The sequence below is a fragment of the Mauremys mutica genome, chromosome 10 (genome assembly GCF_020497125.1).
Source record: "Mauremys mutica isolate MM-2020 ecotype Southern chromosome 10, ASM2049712v1, whole genome shotgun sequence".
Lineage (NCBI taxonomy): Eukaryota > Metazoa > Chordata > Testudines > Geoemydidae > Mauremys > Mauremys mutica.
The window spans coordinates 879,545-904,991 of NC_059081.1; the positions used below are offsets into that span (position 1 = coordinate 879,545).

The 25,447-nt window shown below is 57.5% G+C and overlaps 1 protein-coding gene across 1 annotated transcript in view; it reads left to right on the forward strand.

Moving 5' to 3' along the window:
* OBSL1 (obscurin like cytoskeletal adaptor 1) overlaps window positions 1-25,447 on the forward strand; it is a 69,721-nt gene that overhangs the window by 7,333 nt on the left and 36,941 nt on the right. Inside the window, exons 3-10 of the mRNA XM_045032795.1 lie at window positions 3,045-3,314; window positions 4,002-4,262; window positions 6,692-6,997; window positions 7,430-7,708; window positions 9,020-9,295; window positions 11,389-11,661; window positions 19,507-19,779; window positions 21,038-21,310. Coding sequence (XP_044888730.1) covers window positions 3,045-3,314; window positions 4,002-4,262; window positions 6,692-6,997; window positions 7,430-7,708; window positions 9,020-9,295; window positions 11,389-11,661; window positions 19,507-19,779; window positions 21,038-21,310 — 2,211 coding nt within the window. The remainder of the gene's footprint in view (window positions 1-3,044; window positions 3,315-4,001; window positions 4,263-6,691; window positions 6,998-7,429; window positions 7,709-9,019; window positions 9,296-11,388; window positions 11,662-19,506; window positions 19,780-21,037; window positions 21,311-25,447) is intronic.

Below are 25,447 nucleotides of genomic sequence, written 5' to 3' on the forward strand. Positions count from 1 at the left end.
CCATGCAAAACACTAAGACCATCCCCCACTTCATCACACCTGGCCATGTCCCTTCTGGCACTGAGCCAGGCTGGGTGGGAGGGGGTCGATGTGTTTGGGAGGGCGGGGGGGCTGTGAGCTGTTAGTGACAATCTCCCAGGGAAGTGCTGAGTGGGTTTGGCCCTGAACTGGTGGGGCTGGGAGCCAAGTGTCTGTGCTGGAAGCGTTTCCCTCCCTCCGTGCCCGGCACGTGCTGAGCCCCCAAGAAGGTAGCCGGGAACGGGGCACTCACTCCTTGTCTGGCCCCGAGGGAGGGTGCTTGAGGCTGCGAGGGGCAGTCGCAGCACCCGGGGGGACACACTGAGCTCCCCTGAATGTCGGCCCTCGGAGAAGCCTGGGGGGAGTTGTGCTTGTGAAGGCCAAAGAGGCAAAGTGTGTGTGTGGGGGGCTTAGTGCCTCTAGGCCGTGAGCGTGTGTGATCGGTGGGGGCTGGCTGTGGTCTCCTGCCCCTGGCCTTGCTGTGCCCTGTGGATCCAGTCCAGGATTGGGTTTGGGCAGGACAGGGGAGGAGGAGGTGAGGTCGGCATTAAACGCCATGTGGCCCTGGATGGTGAGGGTGGCACTGCTGCCAGCCCTGGAGATGAAGGGAGCTCAAGGCACAGGGCTGGCCTTCGGGAGACATTGGCTTCTCCCGCGGAATAACCCCGTCGCCGCTTCCCCTTCATTATGGCTCCCGAATCCCACGAGTCGTTAATTGAACTGCAGCGACCTTTACTGCCCAGCCAACCGTCACGCCTTCCAATCCACCCGGCGGGTGGCCCCAGCCAGCCCTGGCTCCCTCCTGGGCGCAGGCTGCCTCTGCTCCCACCCCACGTCTTACAGCTCTTACGGGTGTGGCAGCAGCACATGCTCTGCCACAGCCCGATGCCACCTCCCTCACCCCACCCATTTGTCTAGGGGCTGGCGACACGTAGAACGCGACGGGCGAGGTTCTCCTGCCGACAGCGACCTAGCGCTGTCTACACCAGGGCTGAGGTCGGTAGAACTGGGTTGATCAGCGGTGTGGATTTTTCAGCCCCCTGAGCGATGATTTCTGCCGACCTCATTTCCCAGCGTAGACCCAGCCTCGCGCTCATGTTACATGTGTGTTGCTGGAGCAGCTGGGTTCCCAGTGGGGCTCAGGGCCCATTGTGCTGGGTGACAAGGCAGCCACCACGAAGGCACTGGCAGGATGGGCTGGTTTGTGCCTCCCTTGAACTATGCCCGATGGTTTGTATTTCTTAGCATCATGGGGTTCGACGGGACCGCCAGGGTCAGGTAGGCTGTGCCCCTGCCGTGATGCAGGATTTGCTGGGTCTAACCCAGCCCAGGCAGCCGGCTACCCAGCCTCCATGGCAGGAGCTTCCCCGCGACTCTGGCAGTGCCTGTCACTCTGCACTGGGGCTTGGAAAGTGTAATGCTAATCAAGCCCACAGACACCCTTGCCCGGCTGGAGGTGCGCAGGGGCCTGCCCGGGGGCCCGGCCCTTTGGAGGTGAGGGGGGCCCAGGGCGCAGGGGCCTGCCCGGGGGCCCGGCCCTTTGGAGGTGAGAGGGGCCCAGGGCGCAGGGACCTGCCCGGGGGCCCAGCCCTTTGGAGGTGAGGGGGGCCCAGGGCGCAGGGGCCTGCCCGGGGGCCCGGCCCTTTGGAGGTGAGAGGGGCCCAGGGCGCAGGGACCTGCCTGGGGGGCCCGGCCCTTTGGAGGCGAGAGGGGCCCAGGGCGCAGGGGCCTGCCCGGGGGGCCCGGCCCTTTGGAGGCGAGAGGGGCCCAGGGTGCAGGGGCCTGCCTGGGGGGCCCGGCCCTTTGGAGGTGAGAGGGGCCCAGGGCGCAGGGGCCTGCCTGGGGGCCCAGCCCTTTGGAGGTGAGGGGGGCCCAGGGCGCAGGGGCCTGCCCGGGGGCCCGGCCCTTTGGAGGCGAGAGGGGCCCAGGGCGCAGGGGCCTGCCTGGGGGGCCCGGCCCTTTGGAGGTGAGGGGGCCCAGGGCGCAGGGACCTGCCCGGGGGCCCGGCCCTTTGGAGGCGAGAGGGGCCCAGGGCGCAGGGGCCTGCCTGGGGGGCCCGGCCCTTTGGAGGCGAGGGGGGCCCAGGGCGCAGGGGCCTGCCCGGGGGGCCCAGCCCTTTGGAGGTGAGAGGGGCCCAGGGCGCAGGGACCTGCCCGGGGGGCCCGGCCCTTTGGAGGCGAGGGGGCCCAGGGCGCAGGGACCTGCCTGGGGGCCCGGCCCTTTGGAGGTGAGAGGGGCCCAGGGCGCAGGGGCCTGCCTGGGGGCCCGGCCCTTTGGAGGTGAGAGGGGCCCAGGGCGCAGGGACCTGCCCGGGGGCCCGGCCCTTTGGAGGTGAGGGGGGCCCAGGGTGCAGGGGCCTGCCCGGGGGCCCGGCCCTTTGGAGGTGAGGAGGGCCCAGGGCGCAGGGGCCTGCCCGGGGGCCCGGCCCTTTGGAGGCGAGAGGGGCCCAGGGTGCAGGGACCTGCCCGGGGGGCCCGGCCCTTTGGAGGTGAGGGGGACCTAGGCGCAGGGGCCTGCCCGGGGGGCCCGGCCCTTTGGAGGCGAGAGGGGCCCAGGGCGCAGGGACCTGCCGGGGGGCCCGGCCCTTTGGAGGTGAGGGGGGCCCAGGGCGCAGGGACCTGCCTGGGGGGCCCGGCCCTTTGGAGGCAGGGGGCCCAGGGCGTTTGGAGCAGCGGTGTCTCTGCCGGGGGGCTGGAGACAGCCTGAGGAGCTGACAGCAGGGGACTGAGTGCTGAACATAGCAAGTGCCACCCCCTGTGTCGCCTGCCACCTCTCAAAATAGCCCGCGGGGAATGGAGAGCTTTCGGCTGCCCCCTCCCTGGAACAGACGGCTCTGGGCAGGGGCTGGGCCAGGCTGACTCCTGAGCGGGGCGCCCAGGGGACTGGGCAGGCTGGGTGCGTTATGGGGGGTTTGCTTTCCTCTGAAGCAGCTGCTGCGGCGCCTGGGCTTGCTCTGGTGGTGGCCCTGGCCCGTCCTGGCCCCGCCTGCTCGCTGCAGTTCCTGTCTCTCTCTTGCTCGGCACCAGAGCCCCGGGTGCGGTTCCAGTTGCAGCTGGCGGATGTGGAGGTGCAGGAATGTGAGGACGCCGTGCTGGAGTGCAAGGTGCCCTTGGAGACCATCCCCACGGCCTGGTACCTGGAGGACAAGCAGCTGCAGCCAAGCCACAAGTACGTGATTGAGGAGCAGGGCCTGGTGCGACGCCTGACCATCCGCGACGCCCGCACTGACGACGACGGCGTCTACCTCTGCGAGATGAAGGACAAAGGGCGCAGCATTGCTGAGGTCTCCGTCAGAGGTGAGGGGGACAGGCCTGGGGTGCACGGAGCCTGAACAGATGGGCATGGAGACCGTCTTCCCTGTGCTGCTTGCTGCTGCAGCCCCCCTGCCCTGCCTGGTCCTGCTTCCTGCTGCCCTGTCCCTGTCCAGTCCTGCCTTCCTGCTGCCCTGTCCCTGCTGCCCTGTCCCTGTCCAGTCCTGCCTTCCTCCTGCCCTGTCCCTGCTGCCCTGTTCCTGGCTCCCAGCCTGTCACCCGCTGCCCTGCCTGGTCCTGCTTCCTGCTGCCCTGTCCCTGTCCAGTCCTGCCTTCCTCCTGCCCTGTCCCTGTCCAGTCCTGCCTTCCTCCTGCCCTGTCCCTGCTGCCCTGTCCCTGGCTCCCAGCCTGTCACCCGCTGCCCTGCCTGGTCCTGCTTCTCACTGCCCTGACCCTGCTACCCTGTACTTCGCACCCAGCCTGTCACTTGTTCCCTGCCCTGTCCCTGCCCCAGCCAGCCAACGCCTGCCCCAGCTGCCCAACCTGCCCCATAGTGCTCTGCCCCGGCCCCCAGCCTGTCCATTCCTGCCCCTCAAGCCAGCCCCATTCCCGACACCCCCTTTTCTTGCTGCTGAATTTCCTGCTCCTGCACCCTCGGGCCCCGGGCTCCCCATGTCCCTCCCAGCACTGCAGCCCCATGTGACTCTGGGCTGTTCCTGGACACGCTCCCAGGGGCGATCGTGAAGCGGCTCCCGCGGAAGCTGGACGTCATGGAGGGGGAGAATGCTGCCTTCTGCGTGGAGACCCGGGACGCCGTGGAGGGAATCCGCTGGAGCCGGAATGGGCTGGAGCTGCGGGAGACACCATGCACTGTGCTGAAGAGCTTCGGCAAAACCCACCTGCTGGTCCTGGTGCATGTGACGCGGGAGGACGCTGGGGTCATCTCCTTCAGCGTGGGGGAGTCGCAGACGTCCGCCCAGCTTCGCATCAAATGTGAGAGCCCCAGCATGGGGGTGGCACTGCACTGGAGCATGGAGCCCATCGGTCTGTGGGTCGGGGTCCCTCTGCTATAGGGCTGGGTTGGAGTCAGTGTCCCCATTAGGGACCTCGGGGCTTTTCGCCTTCCTCTGCAGCTTGAGCTGTGGCTCACCTGCTGGGATCACCTGGGCACCTCTCCCTAATCAGTCCCCCGCCACTGCGCGGCTTGGGCCGCCGGTGGCGCCTGTTCGCTGCCTGTGGCCACAGCTCAGTCTCCTGAGGGCCAAAATGGTTGAGTCTAACTCAGATCTTTGGGTTTAATATAGGGGTATCTGGGTAAAAATGAAGGGCCTGTGATAGGTGATCTGGTCCCTTCTGGCCTTAGACCCAATGACATCTGTGAAACTAGCGTGATGCTCCCAGTGGTGATGCAGGAGCGTGAACACCAACCTCAGGGCAGACAGGTACAAACCAGGGCACAAACCCCATGTTGGTTGTGAGCTCTAAACTTGGATTTCACCAACCTCCTGCGCCTAGTGCAAACTCCTCAGGCACTTTACCAGCCTTAACATGGAGTCACAGACAGTCTTGGTGCGCCGGCCTGTCTCGTCACCAGGTGAGCCTAGCTCTGCGACAGGCGGCCTCTTACACCAAGGATCACAGCAATATTCAGGTTACTCCCAGTCCCAAAGGACCAGTCACTTACCCCAGGTCACTTGTGCTTTAGTCTCACACTGAAGACAACGCTTGCAGCCAATCCTAGAGTAACTGTCTGAGGGTTTATTAAGTAGAAAAAGGAAATGAGAGTTATTTACAAGGCTAAACGGAGTGAACACAGACACACAAATGACTTACAGGCTTAGGTTTCAAAAGGTGACGTAAGTTTCTATAATCAGCCAGCTCTATGTGTCCTTTGGGGCTGACCCAGGCTGAGCAGCTGGGGATCTCTTGCTTATGCTTAGAAACACTTTGATCCCCAGAGTCCAAGCAGCACAGAGATACCTTGTTCCTTCGGTTTGGGGTCCCCCCCACCAGCTGCGGACTCAGCTGATGGGAGACGTCCACTCACACGACTCATTGTCACAGGGAGCAGCGCCGCATTTTGCTGACAGTTTCTAACTCCAGATGTAGAGAGTTTCCAGTTGCAAGAACCACCCCTAGCCTGTCTGGTACTGCCGGGTCTCCTCTTTCGGGAGGCACAGAACAATTTCTGTAGAAGAGGAGCTCGCTCACTAATGTCTCTCTCCTGCACGGCGATTCACACAGTCCCAGAGGCTCACAATACACCCGCTCCAATAATGCATTGCAATATGGAATACACATAGCGCAGGGGAGATTAACGCAGGCAGCAGCTCACAAGCCTTCACTAGTGCAAACACTTCCTTGTAATGCTGATCCCTGTTTTACCACTATTACCCCACAAGTGAGCCAGACTGATCCCAGCTCTGTATCTGTCAGTGTCCAGCTGAGAGATGGAGGCCTTGGCATGAGCTGGCACCTGGCCTGGCAGCATCACACCTATGCCCAACAGCCAGATTGGAGCTGGTGCTCCCTAGTGCACCGTCCTGAGTTATCTGCACTTCTGGCCCCTTTGTGGCCTTCTTGAGAGCACCCCACTCCAGTCTCTAGCCAGCACCTTTATCTGGGCCGAGTCGGGCACTCCCTTCGGCTGCAGAATCCTGCAATATATGGTGAGTCTGTCAGCAGGTCTGACGTCAGCTCAGCACCGGCAATCCGGGGTTAACCAGGGACCAGCCAGCGCTCATGAAACCAAGTGGTGTTTGTTCAGAACAAAAGCATAAAACAATAAACAGCTGGTAATGCAGGTCTGTTTTGCCCAGCAGTCCTTCATCTGCCACATGCAAACCCTGCTAGGCCTCGACTACTTCAGCTCCTTCCTGCAAGGCCTGGCTCCCCGGTCTCGGTTTCATGTCAGTTCCTGGATCGAGTGGGAGTGACGTCTCTCCCTGTGTCGGGGATGGGGGTGTCACTCTGTACACTAGAGGGTTCTTTATTTCCCTCGCCTCATGAACCAAGTCAAACCAGTCTATGCAAAGTCCCCGGGGTGACATTCACAGCCATGTTACCTGCACGAGGGATTTGTAGTGGTGATTTTAGTTCCTACTTGAAACATCTTAGCTCACCCATTGAGCCAGGAGCACACTAGCCCATATAGAACATTTTTATAAAGCTGATGCAGGAGTATTTGAATAATCCATTCGTTCAGAGCAGCGTATCCGTCCCCTGGAGCTGGGTTGGAGCTGGTGCCCCCAGAGGGGAAGGCGTTGTATCCCATTCCTGGTCCCCTGACACCAGGCGGCCCCTGAACTGGGGACCGCGGCTGGCAGCCCCCAGAGGGGAAGGTCCCATGTCTCAGCTGGTTTCTCACCCACTCGGTCGACATCTCAAAGCAGGGCGCTAACCAGATGTGGGGTTTGTGTTAGGTGCAAAGCGTGTTCCCCCGAGTGCGCCCGTGGCTGCCGAGATGAGCACGGACCGCAGCAACGCTGCCCTCCTGACGTGGTGCCCCGGGCCTGATGTGCACAGGACGCCCCCCAGCAGCTACGTCCTGGAGCGGCAGGAGGCCAGCACGGCCGAGTGGGTGCAGTGCCTTACCACGGACCTGGCCAGCATGGTGGAGGTGCTCGGGGACAGCGTGCCCACCGAGGCAGACTACTGCTTCCGCATCTGTGCCGTCAACAAGTATGGGCGGAGCAGGCCCGTGGAATTCCCTGGCTCTGTGCACCTTGGTACGTACCACAGCCCTGGGGGCCCATTCCCTTCCTGAGCTCCCTCCCTCCAGGCCCTGCTCCCGCCTGAGCCCTGCCAGACACGGCTGGTGCCAGGATCCTGGGAATTACACCCGCATTGGCTTGTGCAGGGCACTGATGGGCTGAGTCCCGCGCCAGTACAGTGCCCTCTTCTTCCCGACACAGAATGGGACAGGCCATAGGCCCACCAGCTGAAGGGCACTTGCCCTGGGGGGCTGGTCCATGTCTGGAGGGCAGCCCCCTGGCCCCGCACCCGGCGTGTTAGTGGCCAGCCCAGAGTGCGGGGGTGAGGGGACGTGGGTAACGTGTCCCGTGGCCAGTGGCTGAAGGGCAGCCATAGCCAAGAAGGGGGCCAGAGCTCTGCCCGAGCTGTTGCCTGTCTCTGGCTGAGGACCCTGCACTGTCCTTTAGTCCCTGTAGCCTGCGTGCGGAGAGCCCTGAAGGACGTGCAGGTGCAGGCAGGCCAGGATGCCCAGTTCTCCCTGGAGCTCTCGGCCTCCGTGGCAGGGAGCTGGTTCCTGAACGGGGCGAAGCTGGAGGAGGAAGAGGAAGGCGGCCAGCGCTACTGCATGAAGCGCAGCGGGACGGCGCACTCCCTGCTGCTCCGCGGCGTGCGGCTGGCGGAGAGCGGGGCCGAGGTCAAGTTTGTGTCCAGTGGCGTGCGGGACTCCGCCACTCTGCGGGTGCAAGGTACGTGTTCTCCTGCTGCGGCTCAGCCCCCAAACCGGGGGCGGGGGCACTACACCCAGGCTCCAGACCACCCTCCTGGGATACCAACTGAGAGCACTGAGCTGAGGGGATGAACCAGGCGGCATAAACACAAGAGTTACACCAAGGGCCTGTCCTCCCAGCAGCTCAGCGTCCTTGGCAAAGGCCAAATAATCCTCCCAGCCCGCGGGAGGTTGGGGAGGGATAGGCAGGGACCACTTCACCCAGCAATGTAATGCAGCCCCCTCTGGCCTGGGTGGTGGCAGCTGTTTTGGGGACAATTGGCTAGGACACAGGGATAGTGCCCCAACTCACAGGGAAAGGGTCCTGGGATTGTTAAATGCCGCAAGGGGCAGAACTTTGGTTCTCTCTGAGTGCCAGAGCCAGCACCATCACACGGGCTGCCTCTCGGGGCTTTTCCTCTCCGGCTGTTAGTATCCTGAAGCTTTCCCTGCATTGCCCCACGCCCCCTTCCTTCACTGCAGCCTCTTCAGCACCTACAGGCCTCTGACATAGCACCTGTTGCTGCCCTGGCCTGAGGGAGCCCTCTCCCTCCCTGCAGAGCGTCTGCTGCTTGCTGAGGCGTCTCCCCAGGGTGTCTCCCTGCGCTGAGCCCACAGGAGGGAACGTTGGTTCAGCCAGGGAGAGGCTGCATTGGGCTCCATGGGGTGGCAGCAGGTTCTCACTGGCCCTGCTGGGGCTGGGAGCAATCTGCCCTGGGCTCCTGCTGAGACGCCGCGGAGAGAGCGAGCCCCACGTCCGCAGCAGGCTGTGCTCCCCTCTGGGGTAGGGGGTGGAGCATTACACGCTGGGAGCTGTAATCTCCAGGGGCTGCTCCGCTGAGGGATGCAGGGGAGAGCAGCTCCTGGCCATCTGGCAGCCTGGCCTGGGGTGGGATGGGCTGAGCAGCAGGGTGCCTGGCGGCATGCGCTGGCCTGCAGAGCCTGATCCCGCGGACACAATCTGCATGGGCAGGGGCGGCTCCAGGCACCAGCGCTCCAAGCGCGTGCCTGGGGCGGCAAGCTGCGGGGGCGCTCTGCCGGTCGCTGCGAGGGCGGCAGGCAGGCTGCCTTCAGTGGCTGCCTGTGGAGGGTGCGCTGGTCCCGCGGCTTCGGCAGACCTCCCGCAGACGTGCCTGCGGGAGGTCCGCCAAAGCCGCGGGACCAGCGGACGCTCCGTGCTTGGGGTGGCAAAATGTCTAGAGCCGCCCCTGTGCATGGGGCATTGTCCTGGCTGCCCTGTGGGAACGAGGACTCGCCTCCACTCTCTGCTCATTCAGGGTGACTCTCTCAGCCCCACAGGTGCGCATCGCCCCGGTGCCCGAGGCCAGGCGCCTCCAGGAGCTCCTGGCAGGGCTGCCGCTGCTCCTCGAGTGCGAGGTCTCCACGCCCGACGCCCCTGTGCGCTGGCTCAAGGACGGGGAGGCTGTGCCCTCGGACGACGTCGTCGCCCTGCAGGCAGAGGGCTGCGCCAGGAGGCTGTTTATCCACTCTGCCCGCCCCTCAGACTCCGGGACGTACACGTGTGACGCGGGCGAGGATGCGCTGAGCTTCGCAGTGACCGTGAGCGGTGAGCTGGGGGCTGGCCCACAGGAGCCCTGTGCCTCTGCCCCTCCTGCAGGTTCCTCGCAGACAGGGGCTCAGGGCATTAGAGCTGGAGACGTCCCATCACATCCCAGCAGGCCCAGGACAGATGTGTGGCCCTCCGATCCCTTTCTCCCCTCCTGCCCCATCCACCCCTCCCTCAGCCTCCCTTCCTCACTGCCTCTCCCCCAGAGACCTGCCTTCTCTGGCCTTCACAGGCTCTGCTGGCCACTGAAATCAAATCATCTGGAGCTGCTCCGGCCAGGTTCTGTCCATGGCCCTGGGGGAGGCCTATGGCCATGTGAGCCCAGGGGCTCTGCCACCCCTGCTGGGTAGTAAGCAGAGGCCAAGTGACGGGTGGCTGCCCCCAGTGACACTGTCCAGGGTGAATCCCATGGGGAACGATCTACCAAGGCTGCTGGCCACTGGCAGCACATGTGCTTCACTCTGGGGTGCAGGCTAGTGACTTACCCACCCCACCTTGTTACACGGAGCACCCAGTTCCTTGTCTGGACACCTGCAGGGCGCCCCACTCTGCTGCCGTGTAGACACCTGCCGTGCACCTCAGGTTACTGGCTTCACCTCCCTTCAGCACTGGCCCCTTATTGCAAAGCACTTAGGGTCTGTTTACAGTGCAAAGAAACCCAAACAAAACCCCGCAGCAGCGAGTCTCAAACCCTGGGTCACGGGGGCTCGTGCTACGTGGCTGTGAGTAGCAGCGTAGCTGTTCCTGCTCAGGCTGGAGCTGGGCTCTGGACCCCCCTGCTGGGTTTCAGAGCCCAGCTTGAGCCCAAGCGGGAATGTGCACGCTGCTCCTTTCAGCCCCGTAGCGGGAGTCCCACAGGTCAGGTGACCCAGGCTCTGAGACCTGCTGCCGAGGGGTTTTTTTGCACTGTAGATGTGCTGTAAGGTTACATCCGCACTGCAAAGAAAAACCCCACAGCTGGCCTGTGCTAGCTGACTCAGGCAGTGGGGCTCGGGCAGCCGGGGCTGTTCCCTTATGGTGTAGACGTCCCAGCTCTGGAATCCTCCTACCTCGCAGGACCCTAGATCCTGCGCTCCAGGCCGAGCCGGGAAATCTACACTGCAGTGAAACAGCCCCTTAGCCTGAGCCCGCTGCCTGAGGGAGCTGGCCTGGGCCAGCCAGGGGTGTCTAATTGCAGTGTAGATGTACCCTTAGTCATGTCTATAATAAATGCAAACAGAAGATTATTTAACAGAGCTTGAGATAAAAATTCACATACAAGCATGTAAAAGGGTTTGGAAACATCAGGTTACAAGGGAAAGAAAAACATAGCCTGCAATCAGACCTGGTAGGCCCGTCCAGCACAGGCCAGTCCACTGAGCTGGGATCTGCTTCTCCTGAGACTCGTCTGCTGGCAGGGTACCTCCTCTGGATGGGGAGTTCTTGTGCCTTGTCTCCTCATACGCAGCCCCAGACCGTTTGTCGCTTTCCATGAGCCAGGCGTTTCACTGGCTCCAGCTTAGCCCGAGGGTCCCCCGTTCAGAGGCTTTTCCTGCGGTTCTTTTGTCTTTGTAAATGCTCAGCCTGTGTCTGGCCCAGCCTGTAACCCAGGGCTGGGCTAGGACGAAAGTTGTCAGTTGTTCTCACTCCTGACCGAGTTAGCTGATCCCCAGCCACTGCAGGTGACTTGCTGCATCTCCAGCAGGTCTGGAGCATCGTATTCTACATTTTACACATCTCTTCAAGTAGTGCCCGTGCAGTAACCGTGACACTCAGCTCGTGCTTAGCGTGCGGCAGGGACCGCGCACAACTACCCGCATGGTGAACTCTCGTTAGCCGCTCAGGCCTGGTGCGAGATGCCTGCCTGGGCATGGCTGCTCAGCAGGGCAGAGCTCATCGGCTGCCCCCACCCAGCTGCAGGAGCCCCACTAGACAGGGCACAGCTGACCCAAGTGTGCTCCGGTTCCCCTCAGTCGATGGGCACAGGAAGCCCCTTGTAATAAGGACCAATAACCTCCCAGTACTGAGGAATGGGCAGGGTGCTTGGCTGGGAGTGACCCAGCCCGGCCAAGCCGGCAGCCTCTCTGCTGAGCCCGTCCTTTCTCCTCCCCCAGAGCCGCCCGTGACGATCGTCAGCTCTAACGAGGACGCCGCGCACACCTACCTGGCCTCGGAGCGCGTGGTGCTGGCGTGCGAGCTGTCCCGTGCCGACCCCCCGGTGCAGTGGTACAAGGACGGGGTGGAGGTGGAGGAGGGCGAGCACCTGCTCCTGGAGCGCGAGGGGCCCCATCGCAGGCTCGTCATCCCCTCGGCCCGTCCGCAGGACACGGGGGAGTTTGTGTGCGACGCGGGCGGCGACTCCGTCTTCTACAACATCACAGTGACAGGTCGGTGGATCCCAGTTCACTGGCACAGGTGCTGGGGGTCTCTGTCCGTCTGTCTGAGGGGTTTCTACAGCTCTGTCCCTGCAGTGCCCACACGCCCAGCCCCTTTGACCTCTGTCTCTTGGTCTGTCCAGCTCTTTCCCTTCTGTGCACTTTGTTCTTCTGCCCTCATCCTCCCTGGCCAAAGCGTCTCTTGTCCTCACTCCCCTCCTGTTCCATCAGAAAGCTTCTAGTCACACACACGCCCGTCCTCCCTGTCAGCTGTCTTCTGCTGCAGTTTCACTATCCGGGAGCTGAGATTAGCTGGAGGGGCCCATCAGGAGCGGGTGAGGCTGGGGATTCGGGGCCTGGGCTTGCCAGCTCTGCTCACACTGAGAGAGATCACTGGAGGGAAAACGTTTTATTGATCTTTGCTCTGATTTACTCCATTGCTACTAGTTGCACCCCTGGGACTTGCAATCCCGCCTCGCCAGCCAGCGGGTAACAGAGTGCTCTTTGGGGAGGGGCGTGGGCTGAGGTCTTGCTGCTGTACAGGGAGGTGATGGGAGCCTGCTGCCCTTTGTAAGATAAGCAGGGGGTGGTCTGGCCATGCAGTGGATGGGGGTCCAGTGAGGAAGGACCAGGTGGTGCTTTCAGTTACTCGGTAGATTGTGCTGGCTAGGTCCTATGATGGTGTCCCTTGAGTAGATATGTGGACAGAGTTGGCACCAGGGTTTGGTTCCTGGGTTGGTGTTTTTGTTGTATGATGTGTAATTGCTGGTGAGTATTTGCTTCAGGTTGGGGGGCTGTCTGTAATCAAGGACAGGCCTGTCTCCCAAGATCTGGGAGAGTGAGGGATAATCTTTCAGGATAGGTTGTAGATCCTTGGTGATGTGCTGGAGAGGTTTTAGTTGGGGGCTGTAGGTGATGGCTAATGGCGTTCTGTTACTTTCTTTGTTGAGCCTGTCTTGTAGTAGGTGGCTTCTGGGTACTCTTCTGGCTCTGTCAATCTGTTTCTTCACTTCACCAGGTGAGTAATCTAGTTTTAAGAATGCTTGATAGAGATCTTGTAGGTGTTTGTCTCTGTCTGAGGGATTGGAGCAAATGCAGTTGTATCTTAGAGCTTGGCTGTAGACAATGGATCGTGTGGTGTGTCCTGGATGAAAGCTGGAGGCATGTCGGTAAGTATAGCGGTCAGTAGGTTTCCGGTATAGGGTGGTGTTTATGTGACCATCGCTTATTAGCACAGTAGTGTCTAGGAAGTGGACCTCTTGTGTGGATTGGTCTAGGCTGAGGTTGATGGTGGGGTGGAAATTGTTGAAATCCTGGTGGAATTCCTCAGGGGCTTCTTTTCCATAGGTCCAGATGATGAAGATGTCATCAATGTAGCACAAGTAGAGTAGGGGTGCTAGGGGACGAGAGCTGAGGAAGTGTTGTTCTAAGTCAGCCATAAAAATGTTGGCATACTGTGTGGCCATGTGGGTACCCATAGCAGTGCCGCTGATTTAAAGACATAAATTGTCCCCAAATGTGAAATAGTTTTGGGTGAGGACAAAGTCACAAAGTTCAGCCACCAGGTTTGCCGTGACGTTATCGGGGATACTGTTCCTGACAGCTTGTAGTCCATCTTTGTGCGGAATGTGGGTGTAGAGGGCTTCTACCTCCATAGTGGCCAGGATGGTGGTTTCTGGAAGATCACCAATGGATTGTAGTGTCCTCAGGAAGTCAGTGGTGTCTCAAAGGTAGCTGGGAGTGCTGGTAGCGTAGGGCCTGAGGAGAGAGTCCACATAGCCAGACAATCCTGCTGTCAGGGTGCCAATACCTGAGATGATGGGGCATCCAGGATTCCCAGGTTTATGGATTTTGGGTAGCTGGTAGAATACCCCCGGTCAGGGCTCTAGGGGTGTGTCAGTGTAGATGTGTTCCTGTGCTTCTTTAGGGAGTTTCTTGAGCAGATGATGTAGTTTCTTAGGGGAGGAGGGATAGCCCCTGCCCCCAAAGCCAGGGTTGTGAGTTCAATCCTTGAGAAGGCCATTTAAGGACCTGGGGCAAAATCTGTCAGGGACAGTAGTACCTGGTCTTGCTGTGAAGGCAATGGACTCAATGATCTTTCAAGGTCCCTTCTAGTTCTATTTTATTTGTTTGGTAACCCTCAGTGGGGTCAGAGGGTAGTGGCCTGCAGAATGTGGTGTCAGAGAATTGTCTAGCAGCCTCTCGTTCATATTCCAACCTATTCATGATGACGCCAGCACCTCCTTTGTCAGCCTTTTAAACCAGTAGGAAAACACTTCAGTTTCCTTGGTCACTCAATAACAGACCTAACAGTGGCAATTCTTCAACAAAAAAACTTCAAAAACAGACTCCAATGAGAAACTGCAGAACTGGAATTAATTTGCAAACTGGACACCATCACATTAGGCCTGGATAAAAACCGGGAGTGGTTGTGTCATTACAAAACCTAAACCTAATTCCCCCCATACTGATTGTGACACCTTCTTGTCAACTGTTTCATAGAAGATTAGGGTTGGAAGGGACCTCGGAAGGTCATCTAGTCCAACTCCCTGCTCAAAGCAGGACCAATCCCCAGACAGCTTTTTACCCCAGTTCCTTAAATGGCCCCCTCAAGGATTGAACTCACAACCCTAGGTTTAGCAGGCCAATGCTCAAACCACTGAGCTATCCCTTCCCCCAGGAGGTGGGAGGGCCACTTTGAAATGGGCCACTTTCATTACCACTACAAAAGTTATTTTTCCTCCCTTGGTATCCTGCTGCTAATTGAATTGTCTCGTTAGACTGACCTCACACTTGGTAAGTCAACTCCCATCTTCTGTTCTAAAAAACAAAACACAGGCTGACGCACTGGTGGGTGTCCCAGCCAAATTCCACAGGGAGCAGGATGAGCAGCTCCTTGCACTCCTGTTGGCAATGTGTAGGGGAAAAGCTGCATGGGTTGAGGGCAGGGAGGCTTGACCCTGAGTGACACACGCTGGGGATCTCATGCTGCCCAGACTAAAACATTCTTGGAATGACTAAATATTCTAGATGACAATTTCCTAACTCAAAACGAACTGTATCCACCACGGGGGGATTCCATGTTAGACCTTGTTGTGACAGAGACACTGATCACAGAATTAAAAATTGGTGACATTTTAGGTAGAAGTGACCATGACTTGATTGCACTTGTTATGTGCAAACAGAGTAAAGTCCAAACCAGTCAATATCTACTTGGTGCTTTAAAAGGGCCTCTTACAGAAAGCTGAAAACCAATTGGAGCCAAATCAACTGGGAGATTTAAACAGAAAAATGTCAATTTGTTTAAGAAGGTGACCTCTCGAGGTCCCTTCCAGCCCTATGTTTCTATGATTCTCTGATTTTACTAGATGCCCAAAAAGCCACAATCCAGAGAGTCGGCTACAGTGGTTAAAAAACCAACCTGGCTTAGAGGGGAAGTGAAAGTGGCTCTAAAAATGATATATATAAACTAGGATTGCATCTGAAGAAGTGAGGTTTTTTACCCACGAAAGCTTATGCCCAAATAAATCTGTTAGTCTTTAAGGTGCCACCGGACTCCTCGTTGTTTTTATTTATAAGCTGGGATTTTCAGAACATTGATAAGAGAAGCAACAAGACAAAAGGAAAAATCTATGGCCAGCAGAATTAAGGACAATAAGAAGGAGGTTCTTTAAAGTATATTAGGAACAAAAGGAAGCCTAACAATGCTATTGCTCCATTATTAGATAGAAGTGATAGACTAGTCAGTAATAATGCAGACGAGGCATACGTGTTCAATACATATTTCTGTTCTGTATTTGGGAAAATAACCGATGATGTAGTCGGATCATATGATAATGACACTCTTTCTATTCCACTAGTATCTCAGGAGGATGTGAAACAGCAGCTACTAAAGCTAGACATTTTAAAATCAGCAGGTCCAGATAATTTTCATTCAAGAGTTTTAAAAGAGCTGGCTGAGGAGCTCGCTGGCCCGCTAATGTTGATTTTCAATAACTCTTGGAACACTGGGAAGTTCCAGAGGACTGGCAGAAAGCTAACATTGTGCCATTATTTTAAAAGGGCCAGTGGGATGACCCAGGTAATTATAGGCCTGTCAGCCTGACTTCAATCCTGGACAACATAATAGAATGGCTGGTATGGAGCACAGATTCTAAGGCCAGAAGGGACCACTGTGATCATGAGTCTGACCTCCTGTATAGCATTGGCCATAAGACTGCCCTGAAGTAATTCCGGTTTGAACTAGAGCAGAGCTTTTAGAAAACATTCAATCCTGATTTAAAAATTTGCAGTGATGGAGAATCCACCAGAGCTCTTGGTAAGTTGTTCCAATAATTAATTATCCTGAAGTGTGGTTGATAAAGGTAATAGTGTTGATGTAATAGACTTAGACTTCTGTATGGCACTTGATTTGGTACTGCACAAGATTATGAATAAGAAACTAGAACAATATAAATTCAACATGGCCCATATTCAGTGAATTAAAGACTGGCTCACCGTTAAGTCTCAAACAGTAATTGTAAATGAGGAATCATCACTGAGTATGTGCGTTTCTAGTGGGGCCCCGCGGGGGACTGGTTCTTGGCCCTACACAATTTAACTTTTATCAGTGACCTGGAAGAAAACAAAATTATAAAATTTGCAGATGACACAAAAAATTGGAGGCAGGTACATCATAGAGTCATAGAACTGGAAGGGACATTGAGAGGTCGTCTAGTCCAGTCCCCTGTACTTGTGGCAGGACTAAGTATTATCTAGACCATCCCTGACAGGTGACTGTCTAACCTGCTCTTAAAAATCTCCACTGATGGAGATTCCACAACCTCCCTAGGCCATTTATTCCAGTGCTTAACCACCCTGACAGTTAGGAAGTTTTTTCCTAATGTCCAACCTAAACCTCCCTTGCTGCAATTTAAGCCCATTGCTTCTTGTCCTATCCTCAGAGATTAAGAAAAACAATTTTTCTTCCTCCTCCTTGTAACAACCTTTTACATACTTGAAAACTGTTATCATGTCCCCTCTCAGGCTTCTCTTTTCTAGACTAAACAAACCCAATTTTTTCCATCTTCCCTCATAGGTCATGTTTTCTAGACTTTTAATCATTTTTGTTGCTCTTCTCTGAACTCTCTCCAATTTGTTCACATCCTACCTGAAATGTGGTGCCCAGAACTGGACATAGTACTCCAGTTGAGGCCTAACCAGAGCGGAGTATAGTGGAAGAATTACTTCTTGTGTCTTGCTTACAACACTCCTGCTGATACAGCCCAGAATGATATTCGCTTTTTTTCAGCAGTGTTACACTGTTTACTCATATTGAGTTTGTGATCCACTATGACCCCAGATCCCTTTCCGCAGTGCTCCTTCCTAGGCAGTCATTGCCCATTTTGTATGTGTGCAACTGATTGTTCCTTCCTAAATACAGTACTTTGCATTTGTCCTGATTGAATTTCATCCTACTTACTTCAGACCATTTCTCCTGTTTGTCCAGATCATTTTGAATTTTAATCCTATCCTCCAAAGCACTTGCAACCCTTCCCAGTTTGGTATAGTCCGCAAACTTTTTAAGTGTACTCTCTGTGCCATTATCTAAATCACTGATGAAGATATTGAACAGAACTGGACCCAGAACTGATCCCTGCAGGATCCCACTCGTTATTTCCTTCCAGCATGACTGCGAACCACTGATAATGACTCTCTGGGAACAGTTTTCCAACCACTTTTGCACCCACCTTATAGTAGTGCCATCTAGGTTGCGTTTCCCTAGTTTGTTTATGAGAAGGGCATGCCAGCCAGTATCAAAAGCTTTACTAAAGTCAAGATATACCACGTCTACCACTTGCCCCCTATCCACAAGGCTTGTTACCCTGTCAGAGAAAGCTCTCAGGTTGGTCTGACATGATTTGTTCTTGACAAATCCATGCTGACTGTTACTTATCACCTTATTATCTTCTAGATGTTTGCAAATTGATTGCTTAATGATTTGCTCCATTATCTTTCCGGGTATAGAAGTTAAGCTGACTGGTCTGTAATTCCCCAGGTTGTCCTTATTTCCCTTTTTATAGATGGGCACTATAGTTGCCCTTTTCCAGTCTTCTGGAATCTCTCCCGTCTTCCATGACTTTTCAAAGATAATTGCTAATGGCTCAGATATCTCCTCAGTCAGCTCCTTGAGTATTCTAGGATGCATTTCATCTAATTTGTCCAAGTAATTTTTAACTTGTTTTTTCCCTATTTTAGCCTCTTCTGATCCTATCTCATTTTCACTGGCATTCACTACATTAAACGTCCAATCACCACCAACCTTCTTGGTGAAAACGGAAACAAAGAAGTAATTAAGCACCTCTGCCATTTCCACTTTTCCTGTTATTGTCTTTCCTCCCTCATTGAGTAACGGGCCTGCCCCGTCCTTGGTCTTCCTCTTGCTTCTATTGTCTTTGTGGGACGTTTTCTTGTTACCCTTTATGTCTCTAGCTAGTTTGATCTCGTTTTGTGCCTTGGACTTTCTAATGTTGTCCCTACACACTTGTGTTAATTTTTTTCTATTCATCCTTTGTAATTTGACCGAGTTTCCACTTTTTGTAGGACTCTTTTTCGAGTTTCAGATAATTGAAGATCTCCTGGTTAAGCCAGGTTGGTCTCTTGCCAGACTTCCTATCTTTCCTATGCAGTGGGGTAGTTTGCTCTTGTGCCCTTAATAACGTCTCTTTGAAAAACTGCCAACTGTCTTCTATTGTTTTTCCCCATAGACTTGCTTTCCATGGGATCTTGCCTACCAACTCTCTGAGTTTGCTAAAGTCGCCTCCTTGAAATCCATTGTCTTTATTGTGCTGTTCTCCCTCCTATCATTCCTTAGAATCATGAACTCGACCATTTCATGATCACTTTCACCCAAGCTGCCTTCCACTTTCGAATAAGGCAGAGGATATGTCACTGATAGTAAGCGATCTGGATTGCTTGGTACACTGGGCTCAGGCAAACAACGTGTAAATGTGTTGGGCATACGTACAATGGCAGGCCTCTACCCTGGGAAGCAGGGACTCTGAGAAGGACTGGGGGGTCTTGATGGGTAATCACATTAACATGAACTCCCAGTGCGACGCGGTGGCCGAAAGGGCTAATGCGATCCTGGGATGCATAAACGAGAATCTCAAGTAAGAGCAGAGAAGTTATTTTATCTCTGTATTTGGCACTGGTGGAACCGGTGCTGGAACCCTGCCCCCCATTCTGGTGTTCACAGTTCAAGGAGGCTGTTGGTAAATGGGAGAGAGTTCAGAGAAAAACCACGAGAAGGAATAAAGGATTGGAAAACCATCCTTGTAGTCACCGACTCAAGGAGCTCAGTTTACTTAGCTTAGCAAGGAGAAGGTTACGGGATGACATGATCAGTCTGTAAGTACCGTACCTACGTGGGGAACAGAGGTTTGATACTGGGCACTTCAGTCTCGCAGACAAAGGCACAGCGTTATCCAGTGGCTGGAAGTTGAAGCTAGACAAATTGAGATGAGAAATAAGGTGCAAGTGTTTAGCCGTGAGGGTACTGGAACCATTTACCACAAGTTGTGGCGGATTCTCCATCACTGGCAGGCTTTAAGTCAAGGTTGGAAGTTTTTCTAACAGATCTGCCCTGGTTCAACCAGGAATTAATTCAGGGGAGACCGATGGCCTGTGTGACATGGGGGCAGAGCAGATGATCGCAGTGGCCCCTTCTGCCTTATAACCTATCAGTTGCATAAAGGATCCAACTTCATTCCCAGCCCCACACTCTGGGGTCCGGTGGTGGGCTGCTGCAAGAACTCAACAGAATTTGTAGCTCAGTTACATACGTCTCTGCTGAGCCCGTCCTGTCTCCCTGCCCAGAGCCGCCCGTGAGGATCGTCAGCTCTAATGAGGACGCCGCGCACAACTACCTGGCCTCGGAGCGCGTGGTGCTGGCGTGCGAGCTGTCCCGTGCTGACGGCCCGGTGCAGTGGTACAAGGACGGGGTGGAGGTGGAGGAGGGCGAGCACCTGCTCCTGGAGTGCGAGGGGCCCCATCGCAGGCTCGTCATCCCCTCGGCCCGTCCGCAGGACACGGGGGAGTTTGTGTGCGACGCGGGCGGCGACTCCGTCTTCTACAACATCACAGTGACAGGTCGGTGATGTCCCCTGGCCTCCCGGTGGGTGGGTCAGCAGGGCTCCCCCGTTACCCCAGCTGGCAGGTCGGTGACACCCCTGGTTCCCTGGTGGGTGGGTCAGCAGGGCTCCCCCGTTACCCCAGCTGGCAGGTCGGTGACATCCCTGGTTCCCTGGTGGGTGGGTCAGCAGGGGTCCCCCGTTACCCCAGCTGGCAGGTTAGTGCTACCCCTGGTTCCCTGGTGGGTGGGTCAGTAGGGCTCCCCCATTACCCCAGCTGGCAGGTTAGTGCTACCCCTGGTTCCCTGGTGGGTGGGTCAGCAGGGCTCCCCCATTACCCCAGCTGGCTGGTCGGTGACACCCCTGGTTCCCTGGTGGGTGGATCAGCAGCGCTCCCCCGTTACCCCAGCTGGCAGGTCGGTGATGTCCCCTGGCCTACCGGTGGGTGGGTCAACAGGGCTCCCCCGTTACCCCAGCTGGCAGGTCGGTGACATCCCTGGTTCCCTGGTGGGTGGGTCAGCAGGGCTCCCCCATTACCCCAGCTGGCAGGTTAGTGCTACCCCTGGTTCCCTGGTGGGTGGGTCAGCAGGGCTCCCCCGTTACCCCAGCTGGCAGGTTAGTGCTACCCCTGGTTCCCTGGTGGGTGGGTCAGCAGGGCTCCCCCGTTATCCCAGCTGGCAGGTCGGTGACACGCCTGGTTCCCTGGTGGGTGGATCAGCAGGGCTCCCCCGTTACCCCAGCTGGCAGGTCGGTGACATCCCTGGTTCCCTGGTGGGTGGGTCAGCAGGGCTCCCCCGTTACCCGAGCTGGCAGGTTGGTGACATCCCTAGTTCCCTGGTGGCAGGGCCGGCTCCAGGCACCAGCTGAGCAACCTCGTGCTTGGGGTGGCAGATTCTAAGGGGCGGCTTCCGTCCAATCCTAGGGCGGCACGGCCGCCCTTTTTTGGTCTGTTCGCTGCTCTGGCCGCCCTGCGGGGGTGGCGGTGGCGCGGAGGAGGGGAGCGCCCTGCTGGGAGCCGGCTGCGCGCTCCGTCTGCCCCAGCCGGTGCCAGGTCTGCAGCCAGCCCGGCAGCCCGCGTCCTTCCCTCCCCACCGACCAGAGCAGCGCGGAGGCCTCCCGGCAGGCGGCGCAGCACAAGGGGCCGAGTGGTGAGCGCCCCGGCTGAAGGAAGCCCTGGCCGCCCCCCTTTTCTCTCTCCCCCCTGCTCCCTCCCCCTCCCCCCGGGGCGTGACCCAGCCGGCAGCCTCTCTGCTGAGCCCAGCCTGTCTCCCCCCCAGAGCCGCCCGTGAGGATCGTCAGCTCTAATGAGGACGCCGCGCACACCTACCTGGCCTCGGAGCGCGTGGTGCTGGCGTGCGAGCTGTCCCGTGCCGACCCCCCGGTGCAGTGGTACAAGGACAGGGTGGAGGTGGAGGAGGGCGAGCACCTGCTCCTGGAGCGCGAGGGGCCCCATCGCAGGCTCGTCATCCCCTCGGCCCGTCCGCAGGACACGGGGGAGTTTGTGTGCGACGCGGGCGGCGACTCCGTCTTCTACAACATCACAGTGACAGGTGGGTGTCGGCTCCTTCCAGCCCTGGCTGCCCCCACTGAGTTGTCCCCCCTTTTCATCACGGCTCCCGCCCCGCCCGTAGTGCCAGCAGCCCCCGTCATGGCCCAGGCCCCTCTCAGCTCGGTGTGGTGCAAACACAGGACACAGGCAGTGCCTCCCACAGGGGCTCACAGGCCGAGTACGAGCCGGGAGCTGGACGGACGGGCGGGCGGGCGGGCGGGGGAGCACACGGAAGCATGGGCAGCATGGTGGGCAGTGGCCGTTGCTCACCAGCAACCCAGCCATCGTCACCTTGTTCGCAGGCCTCCCGGCAAAGGAGAGTTTGGGGGTGGGGGTGGGTAATGAGGTCTCCTTGCGGCTGGTTCTGGGAGTGCTGCCCAGGCAGGAGCGGCAGCCGGGGAGGAAGCACAACGGGGCTTGTTTGCAAATGTGACTGGTGGGCAGTGGAGGCACCATGTGCTGATCGGAGGGAAGCGTCGACAGCCAGTGAGAGGGAGGTGGGGACAGGCCAAGAAGTGCCTTGGAAGTGAGACAAGCGGCTTCCGTTTGGGGTGACGGAGAAGCCAGCAGAGAGACTCAAAGCACGGGGCTATGGCCACAGTGACAGGCCAGGGAAATGACCCTGGCAGCAGCAGGTGAGTGGGGCAGGACGCGTTCGTCAGGGCCGGCGAGCAGGCTGCTGCAGTGACAGAGAGACGAGAGGCTGAGGCTGGACAGGAGGGTTAGCTGGGTGGGTGGGTAGCACAGACCATAGTCTAGAGACGCCAGCCAGGCAGAATCAGCCGGATTTGGAGACGGGTTTCTCTCCAGGGCCTCACGTACCGGCTAAGGTGAAGCTGATGCCAAGCTAGGGGCCTGTTTGTCTCCCACAGAGTTTGAGAAGTAAGGCAGCAGGAGGGCCTGGGGAACGAAGAACCCATTGTAGCTATGTTGGATTCGAGCTGAGGGCTAGACGTCCCTGGGAGAGGTCAGAACCCACGCCCAGATCTTAGTTTGGAGGAAGGACTTGGCTGGGGAGCGGGAGGTGGGGCTGTCAGCTGTCAGCACAGGAGGTGCTGGGTGGAATCTATGTTTGCAGATGAGTTTACCCAGAGACACTGTGGGGGACCAAGGCCAGAGCCCTGTGGAACTCCCCCAAGAAGCTGGAGGGGTGTGACACTTTCGGGGTTACCCAAGGTGACTCGCTACTGCTCAGAGCACGAGGGAGCCCACTGGGGGAAACTTGCCCCAAACGACCGCTGCTGGCTACACGAGCGGCCCCCTCCGGGCTCCGTGAACCCCGCTCTTCCCTCCGCAGGCCAGCAATTCGCACCCCCAGCCCTCCGTCCCCTGAGTGAGGCTTTGGGCAGCACAGAGAGACCCTGTCACTAAATCTCTGGAGATCGTTACCCCCTGAGCTTGGCACAGGTCCTTCCAGCCTGTCTGTGCTCCCCACTGCGCACCCCCCCCAAGTGCCCAGGCCTCCACAACTGGCCCCCAGAATGCACAGATTTGCTGCCTCCGTGCAAGCAGGGCCCCCGTTCACTAGCTCCCCTCTGTTCAGCCCGTCCTCAGCACCCATCACTTAGCCAGGGCTGCAGTAAAACCAAACAGAGGTTTTGATAAAGCTGCAGAGAGATTCAGACAGAAGCCAGGAGACGGGCTGGAAACACACGGCTACAGACCAAAGAAAAACACAACCCGCCATAGGCACCGACTCTGGAGCATCCATGGGGAAAAAATGGTGGATGCTGAGCATCCACTGGCAGCTCTCCTATCAGCACCTCCCCCCAGCGCCTCCTGCCCGCCGGTGGGCCCTGCCGATCAGCGTCTCCCCTTCCCACCCTGCACCTCCCACCCACCGCAATCAGCTGGAGGCCCTGGGGGGGAAGGGGGAGGAGTGAGGAAGAGGCGGTGGAACAGGGCAGGAAAAGGTGGGGTGGGGCTTGGGGCAGAGCCAGGGGATCCAGCACCCCCTGGAGCCTGTAGTACTTGTTAGTAAGTTGGACTTGTAAAAGGTTCAGAAAAGGGCAACAAAAATGATTAGGGGTGTGTCACGGAGTCCCGGGGCGCTGCTCTGGAACTGCTCCCCACCAAGCCAGGCAGGACCCTGGGGAGCCTCCTCTCCCTCGGAGCAGCCTGTCTGCAGGGCAAGAAGCTCCCACGGCTTCACCTCCTGGGTCTCTCCTTGGAGCATTCAGCCTCCTCTGCCCCTCCGTGCGCTTCCCCCAGCGAGTCCGCCCAGGCGGGGTCCTGGGGGGGGCCACAGGGTCCTGCCCCCCCACTGCGCAGTCAGACGTGACTCTCAGCCAGCCAGTAAAAAGGAGGTCTATTAGATGACAGGAACAGGGTCTAAAACAGAGCTTGTAGGAACAGAGAACAGGACCCCTCAGCCAGGATCATCCTGGGGGGGCAGCGAGCCAGACCCCCACGTCTGCCCTCACTCCTTGTCCCCAGCCAGCCCCAGACTGACTCCCCCTCCAGCCCCTCCTCCTCTGGGCTTTGTTCCTTTCCCGGGCCAGGAGGTCACCTGATTCCTTTGTTCTCCCCCACCTTTTGCGATCACCTTGCAGGGGGCCATTAGTTGTCAGGAGACAGCTGGCCATTTATGCACACTGGCCCTTTGCTCTGCAACAATCTCACCCCCTAGAGACATAAGAAATGCATAGGGGAAACTGAGGCACCCACACCGTATTCAGAGGAAACATTAAGAACAGTCCCACTTCATCACAGTGTGGAACAGCTGCTGTATGAGGAGAGATTAATAAGACTGGGACTTTTCAGCTTGGAAAAGAGATGACTAAGGGGGGATATGATAGAGGTCTATAAAATCATGACTGGTGTGGAGAAAGTAAATAAGGATGTGTTATTTGTGCCTTCTCATAACACAAGAACTAGGGGTTACCAAATGAAGTTAATAGGCAGCAGATTTAAAACAAAACAAAAGGAAGTATTTCTTCACACAACGCACAGCCAACCTGTGGAACTCCTTGCCAGAGGATGTTGTGACAGCCAAGATTATAACAGAGTTCAAAAAATAACTAGATATGTTCACGGAGGATAGGTCCATCCATCCTATTAGCCAGGCTGGGCAGGGATGGTGTTCCTAGCCTCGGTTTGCCAGAAGCTGGGAATGGGCGACAGGGGGTGGATCACTTGATGATTCCCTGTTCTGTTCATTCCCTCTGGGGCACCTGGCATTGGCCACTGTCAGAAGACAGGGTACGGGGCTAGATGGACTATTGGTCTGACCCAGTGTGGCTATTTTTATGTTCTTAAGCTCCTTTCCTGTCTGAGAAGGTGTTTCTCACCCACTGGCTCATCTGGCCAGTGCTGGGCCAGTCCAGAGAGCTGGGATGCACATTTTTCATGAGACACTCCTGCTGGCAGAGCATACAGTCTCGTGCTTCTTTCTCCGGGTGACCCCCCCCCCCTGTTCCAGGTCTTTTTCTTGGGCTCTTTAATGCTGTGTGGCGGCCCAAGACCACACCTTGTCTGGCCTGGAAACTCTTGCCTGGGCTTGGGGGGAAGGTGTCAGTTGTTCTCACTCCGAGCTCTGAGAACCTCCCCGCCCCGGGACTGTCTGGCCTCCAGCAGCTTTGGAACACAATAGTCTGTGGTACGTAACTCTGGGAATACTTGCCAGCCAGCCAGCAGTAGCCGTGGCTGCCAGCAAGGTCTTAGCCCGTCTGGGCACGTCTCTGGGCACAGACTCAGAACTGTGCAACCCCCGGCTGTTGCCTGGGTCTGGAGGCTCCTCCAAAGGAGCGGTTGGAGGGGGGGGAGGAGACGCAGAGAGGCCAGAAGAGGAGGAGCATGGCCGGCTGTGTGAAGGCGGCTGACAGGTCTGGGGGGATGAGGATGGAGTGCTGGGCCTGAGCCTGGGTTAGAAGGGGCACTAGAGATTTGGGCGAGGGCAGTTTCTGTGGCCTGCCGGGGCTGGGAGCTGGGCTGGAGGGTCGAGGCCGGAGCAGGAGGAGAGGAACTCCAGCGTGTGCAGGGAGCTTGGGGAGGCAGGGAGATGGGGCGAGAGTCGGAGAGGCAAGTGGGGCAGGCTGGGTGTTGAAGATGGGAGCGACTGGCACTTTGTGTTGTGCGGGGATGAGCCAGAGCAGAGTGAGAAGCGGCGGGAGGAGGGGGGTTCAGGGAGGCCAGGAGC